Source organism: Henckelia pumila, unplaced genomic scaffold (genome assembly GCF_033568475.1).
Source record: "Henckelia pumila isolate YLH828 unplaced genomic scaffold, ASM3356847v2 CTG_461:::fragment_3, whole genome shotgun sequence".
NCBI classification, from domain to species: Eukaryota; Viridiplantae; Streptophyta; class Magnoliopsida; order Lamiales; family Gesneriaceae; genus Henckelia; species Henckelia pumila.
The window spans coordinates 5,489,620-5,496,929 of NW_027331831.1; the positions used below are offsets into that span (position 1 = coordinate 5,489,620).

The window sequence follows — 7,310 nt, forward strand, 5'->3', positions numbered from 1 at the left end:
ATACATTTTTGTCAACAAATTGCTCGATCGAGATATTAATTTTATTTTCAGAAATTTCTTGTGAAATGGTTCTACAGGTCAATTTTCTGAAGATTTCATTTTAGATCACACATAAAAAAAATATTATTTTTTTATACTAAAATTATTAAGTTTTATAGTAAATATATGTCGTCTCAGAACAAAGATCCGTGACTATCTCAAAAAAAAACCTACTCAATTATTTATGTTATTGACTACATACATGGCACTGAAAGATTTGTCAACAAAAATCATCTTGGAAACGTTGCTTCTTTGTATTTTTCGAGTCGTAGCAAAATAATAGTTAAAAAGAATATTATCTGCGAGTTTCCAAACTGAAACCTCAAGGTGCAGAATATAGCAGTTCCTCAAAAAGCAATGTTTCTAAAAAAAACAAAAAAAAAAAACGCACAAGCACACGTACAAACACACTATTGCGAAAGTACTCTCCTCGACTCCTCCCACTTCTTGCCACGGGGTGGGAAGTACTCTCCTCTTTGCAGTTTTCAAAACCACTTTCCATTGGAGAGACGGGAATGACTAGCATGGGAATGCTGCAACCAAAGTTTAGCAAATGACAAGAAAATTTCAAAAAGGCCTATCGCCTCCTCATTCCACGGCCACGGCCACGGAAAGCAGCTCCACCACGTCCTCTACCTCCCATCGCACTAGCAGCAGCATCTCCCTGCGCACTTTCGGACTGCATTGGAAACAGATGAAATATGAAACATCACATCAATGAATGAACATTCTTCGACGTGTGAAAATTGTAGCATTTGTATCTTTCCCAAGTGAGTTCAAGAAACCTGGGCAATGAAAACTGATGCATATATATATCATGTGTTATAAACAGCTGGAAGTTGGAACAAATGAGAACTGGATAGCGGTTCTAGGCGCATATTAGGAAGTGAGAAGATATAACAGTAGCAGACTCAAAGATAAGGACTTGGTCGAAAGTTATGAAGAATCGCTCATTCACTAGTGTAATCTGGGATTGATGATATTTTGATTTCAAACAAATCACGTCGTCGAAGCAAGATACATGTCAATCTGACAACCAACAATACGATTTGGGTCTAGAACTTTGAAGATGATGCTCAAGGAACACCACCACCACCATCTTTGGTCCACCCGACTATGCAAATTAAGAATTTTATCTCATTTGATGAGGTGGTTTCATGATAGAACCAAGCAACCCAAACCCAACTAGTCAGCTGGGCAACAGAACTATCAGTGATGCACCAGATTTTTTATGCAAAGAATGAACTAAAAAGAATAGAATAGGATTAAGACATGAGACACAATCACATTACCTTGGGATTTTTCACAGTCTCGTCAACACTTAAGATCAAGCAAGCTGCTTCAGTGGCTGCATTTATCGCATTTATCTGCAAAAAAATAGAGGTTGGAAACAAGCGTTAAAATTGTGATGAAGATACCAATAATCAATACCGCTCCACAAAAGAATATAACAAGATAACCTTCACAACTGCAGGCTCCCACACAAAGTTGGCAAATGAATCAGCAATTCCTCCAGTATTGATGTCCACACCAAATAGTGCACCTTCATCTGTTTATAAATCAACATTCAGCAAGATTTGATGCATTTAACATATACTTCAAAAATCAAAATTAAGAAATATCACAAGAATAATATCAATTATCTTAAACATGTGCTCCACAGAACAAAAGGCACTTCATTCACCAGACATGACATCATTGACATGACAAGACAAGACAAATACAGAGGGGTGTAGTATTTCAAATGGGCAAGAGGCAAACCAGATGGTAAGGCGTGTTTTTGTCTCAGTTTGTTCAACACATCTGTCGCATCAAAACCAGCATTATCACACAGTTGGCGTGGGATGATCTGCAACAACCCAGTAAAACCACAGAATGAGACAGAATAAACTATTCCCAAAGGATGAATGCATGTTAGAAATAATCACTGGATATGAACAGGTCAAGAGAGACCTTAGCAGTGAGACATTCTTACTTGCCACTGTACTGTAATTATGAGTATTAGAGTCAATCAAGAAGCAACTTAAGAACAGGACAAAACACCTTTTGGCACAATTATCCACAAGATGTAAACTTGAACGTATCTAGACAGCTATCCTGCATGTTCTTGGTTCTTTCCATCCACAAAGAAAATTGGAACTATTTTTGCATTAAGAATTAAACACAAACTTTTTGCAACGTGTACCTCAAGAGCTTTTGCATAAGAGTTGATAAAGAGCTGGGACTTCCCAGCAATGGTGCGAGCGTGCTGTCTCAAGTACCGGCTTATCTCCATCTGCAAATATGAGATAAGTTTGAACAATCAACTGGTAAATTAAGCATCTTCAAACACATATTGTGTAAACAGTGGTATAGAATTCATACATCAATAGCACCACCCCCAGCAACTACGGTTGAGTTTCTCATAGCCCTTCTAACAATCATAATTGCATCATGCAAACTTCGCTCGGCCTCCTCTATAAACTACAATTATTGAAATATAATGATTAATTACAGCTAAAATCATGACAAACAAGCAATATTATAATACTCGCTGAACCTGATCTGCTCCACCACGAAGAACAATTGTAGCAGTCTGACCAGATGGGCATCCACTAAATATGTTGAATCGCTCATTCCCAACTTGCTTCTCCTCAAATACCTCACAAGATCCCAGAACCTTTCGAACATGAAAACGAACTTAACGGTCAAATAAGGGAAAGAAACATTTCATATCATTAAAAGATAAATTGTAATTCACAGGCCAAAGTAACATAATCAAATTCAATATCAACTAAGAATATGGTAGTTCATTGGTTAATTTTCAATCATGCGACAAAATACAAGAGAACTACCAGCTACCTCAGCAATTATGTTGTTCACAGTTGTCTGCACAGTGCCACCAGTGGCCGCAGCAACCCGTTGCAAATCTTCTTCGGTCACACGACCAGCACAAAAAATATCGCGATCTGCAAAATACTGCACAAAGAAATCATTGTGATAAGTCTTCCGTATGACTCAATATACACTTTCTAGCAGATCCTTCGTGTAGAAACGTCAAATATATCAAATCAAACACAAAAGTAAATAGAAAATACTCGCCATGACACTAGTGTATTAGTTACACAGATTATCACATTAATAGTAACAGGGACTCAGAAAACATACATCGCAACAGAAAACTTATACTCCAGTATTTTTTCCATAAATTTTGAACAAATAGATATACACAAGTTTGGCTCATCCATTCAAACAAGACATTTAGCCAGTGACAACACAACTTGAACTTTTGAGTTTCCGTTTGCAGGTAGACTAAGAGGGAAGAACATAAACAAATACCTGTGTCGCCAGATCACCAATAGCAAGCCTTGACAAAACAATTTTGGCTCCGCTATCCACACAATTATCCAATTTGTTATAAATGATATTCCATTCCGCATCTACAATTGACTGATACTGTAATGGATCTGACAACCTGTGACAAAGAAAGCTTGGCCAGCTTCTCTTTTGGACAACAGCCATTATAAGAGGTAGAATAAGTTGAAAGATGCAAAATATCCAAACCTTATCTCTGCATTTTCTTTCTCTGATTTTAGCTCCAGTTCTATGTTTAACAAAAGTATCTTGGGATTCAAAAATTTCTTTGGTTGCTGCTCAAAACCAGCATATGAGAATGTCTTTTTGAAGGCAACGCCATTCACAAGAAAAGAATCTCTCATGGTACCTCCAGGAACCTATGGAACAAAATTGAGCGATAAGATCAATGATTAGGGGTAAGAGAGAATAGAATTGTAAAATTATTCATGTTATCAATGGAAAATGCTGTTTGTTCTTTAGTCCTTATTGCCTGTAGCAGACGACTAAATAAATTCTTTCATAACTTGACTATAAAGGCAATCAAACTGTTGATCTATAAATCCTCCTATTTATATATATAATAATATATTAAAAAAAAGATAGGCATCAAAGTAATTCTTGAAATGTTAAAAATTGTTTAGACCATCTCCATGAGTTAAACTAATGGAAAAAGTTTTCCAACATGGTATCAAACGTGGTTTCCACCTCAAGGGAGATTTGTTACCTAATGCCCAACCAACTTGTACTTGTATGCCTTGGACACTGATTTTGAGCATATATTCCTTGAACCCTGAACTACACGTGTGGGGGTGTGTTATGTATGAATTATTGTTTGGACCACCCTTCTCGTGTTTGAACTTTTTGGTATCATGGTTTCAACATAAATCCTCTCGTGCAACATTGTTAATAATAAATCGAAAAACCAAACATGCTGAGGAAAAGGAGATCATAGACTCAGTACAACATAAAGATTCACCTAATTGATAAGCACCACTGAACATGCAAAAGAAAGATTGACAATTTAAGGTCGAATACAGGATTTATTTACCTTCTTAATTCCTATCATACTGAGCCTGTCATCATTTCCAATGGAAATGACAGCATCCACCACCATGGATGCAAAAAACTCCTTTTCACCTCCAATAAGCTTAGAAGATAGCGTTGTAGCAGCACATTTAGCCAGTAAACTTTTCTTTTCTATTAAACTTTTCCCTTCTATACTAAAAGCCAATTCTTTTATCTTCTCAATGGCCTATTGAAGTCCACAAACCACAAACAATCAAGCCTTAAACCTACCCCCAAATCAAACAGATGGAAAGCAAATTCCAAAAGCTTACCAAAATGCAAGCTGTGCGGTAACTCCGAATAAGGTTTTGAGGATGAACTCCATCTTCGACAAATGGCTTTGCTTCCTTCATGAATTCTCCAGCAAGTAAAACTACAGTCGTGGTTCCGTCACCAACCTGCAAAACATCAATCAAGTGAGCAACAGTTATTTAGGGCAAAAGGCAATATACAAAATTTATTATGGAGAACATCGTGTACTAGTTCAGACATATGCGAAGTTTCACATCATTTAATGTTGTTAGCTATTTTCAAAAAAAAAACATTGTTAGCCACGCGGAGGACGGATTGAAACAATCTGATTAATAAGATTTAGGACATTTACACAATTCTCCCACCAAAAGTATGCAAACCAACACCCATAAAATTAATGTGGCGTAAATCTCTTTTTAACTTTTTCAAAAAGGAAGAAAGAAGCTCATAGCTAACTTAAACGGAGATGAGATGATAAGATTGAATTGGATTTAAGCAATTCAAGATCACCAACACATACAATGTAAAAAACTGTACAGAATTAGTATAGCACCCCATTTATAGAGTCAACACAATTAATAACCTATTTCAATAAGCTATCAACGCGCGAAGCTATCTCCATTGTAATTCATTTAAGGTTTGTTTTATCCAAAAGGATAGCAACGAAATAATTCCTCATATCAAATCAAGTTAATCTTAAATTCTTAATCATTTACCCTAATGAATGGCGTAATTGATGTCACAATCATTCCATGATACAATTTCAGTAAGGGTAAAAATTGGAAAACCGAACTCCGAATTTGCAAAAAAACATGCCTCGGAATCTTGAGACTTGGCAATATCTACAAGAATCTTTGCAGCAGGATGTACAATGTCAAGAAGCTTCATTATAGTGGCACCATCATTTGAAATTGTGGTGTTTCCCTTCTCATCATGGATCAACTTGTCCATGCCTCTTGGACCAAGAGTGGTCCTCACAACATCAGCAACACCCATGCAAGCATTTATGTTGCTTATTAACTGAGGCTTCCCCTGAGATGTATCAGTCCCTTCCTTCAGCAGTATGATCTGAGGTTGCTGTTGTTTATGGCCAACATAACAAAATAAGGTTGAGTGTGAAGAAACAAACAGATTAAATTATGAATTGATAAAAAAAAATGGCATTCTAATAAAAATATAAAAAAAAACATAGTTGATTGGATGAATTCAATTACAGAAAAGTGGTGAGAAAACGAGCAGGAAATAGCAATAATCACCCTTTCGGAATGCTGTGAACCATAAGTAATGGATGCCAAAAACATTGTGCATATGTGGTAAACATGAATAGTAAAAATAATGTGTTTGTTGTAAACATCCAAATAAATATATGCAGATTAATCATGAATTCCTTTCAGATTTGATGTATGGCAGAACTAAGACAATTCACTTACAAGTACAACTTCACCAAATATTTAAAAAAAGGAGCGCTGAACCATGCCTAAATAAGAACACATTGGAAATAGAGCCAGATAAGAAGAAGAAAACATCAACTTCCAAAACACCGCCGTTTAAACATGTTATCATGTCGTTGTGGAAAATCATCTTAAAATGCAAATGATATGTTAAGTAATTGGATGAAGGGACCATTTAAAACAAGAAACGTTCAGAATACACAAATTGAGCTACAGAGCGAACGATTACTCTGATATTTCTCCACTTACTTAAAATGCAGATTCACCGTTTCAAGAAACATGCAGAAGCAATTGCTAGAAGTTCTTTTATAAGTTCACCAAATGAATCGCTGCCTCGGCGAAAAATAACCCATGGACCATAACCATTACTCCACAAAACCATACTTCGGAGTTAGGAAGCAAGATAAAAGCATCACATGAGTATTAATAAAGTGCAATGCATCAATTTCAAGTATTAAAACTAATACAATCAATCATTTCACTTTGTTCCCGAGCTCACAATGTATCAGAATAGAAAACGAAGATCTTTAAGCTAAATACTCATGCGATTAAAAACAAAGCTAGAAACACAGAAGAAGTTAGGTAAAGCAAGCATTATTCGAAAAACAACAACCCAGCTCAGAAGTTGAAATCAATGAAAGGTAGAAAACTTTTCAAAACCATCAATAATGATATTTGAATACGACGTTAATCGACACGAGAGAACATTTGGCTCCCTGAACACGGACGAATCTTCGAAATCGAGCTTACCAGCATGGCTGACATGGTCAGATGCGAGTTTCTGCGGGAATGGATGGAGGTTTGAGTTCTCACTGTTCGTGATGATGTTACTAGGGTTTATAAACAACAAAATAATTTTATTTTAGTTATTATATTCAAAAATATTATGTCTTTCTTTTTACCGGCGTATTTGCACACGTTCATTGTGTGTGACGAAAAAAATGATTTTTTATTAAAATTAATTTCGAAAAAAAATATAACAAATTTATGAGAATAAAAAATAAATATTTTTTGAGTTAAAATATTATCATAAGGAGTAGTTAAAAATAATGTATTATATTAGTTATTTCTCACTCTTTTTTTCCAAATAATTTGAAATTTCAAAATCAGGGTGTCATACCAAGAGACTATATAGTTTTTCTAAAGCCTTCTTGCTTAATAAATAGA

At 35.6% G+C, this 7,310-nt stretch overlaps 1 protein-coding gene across 1 annotated transcript; it reads right to left on the reverse strand.

The window, feature by feature from the left end:
• Positions 1-272: 272 nt before the first annotated feature.
• LOC140871445 (T-complex protein 1 subunit eta-like) lies at positions 273-6,966 on the reverse strand. Its single transcript, XM_073273956.1, has 14 exons — positions 6,894-6,966; positions 5,509-5,769; positions 4,713-4,838; positions 4,424-4,627; positions 3,583-3,752; positions 3,358-3,493; positions 2,881-2,997; positions 2,579-2,698; positions 2,404-2,502; positions 2,225-2,314; positions 1,801-1,888; positions 1,500-1,588; positions 1,332-1,406; positions 273-718 (listed from the first exon to the last, which is right to left on the reverse strand). The coding sequence occupies exons 1-14, from the start codon at positions 6,906-6,908 to the stop codon at positions 617-619; spliced, it is 1,692 nt and encodes a 563-aa protein (XP_073130057.1). The 5' UTR covers positions 6,909-6,966; the 3' UTR covers positions 273-616.
• Between the last annotated feature and the right edge of the window lie 344 nt (positions 6,967-7,310).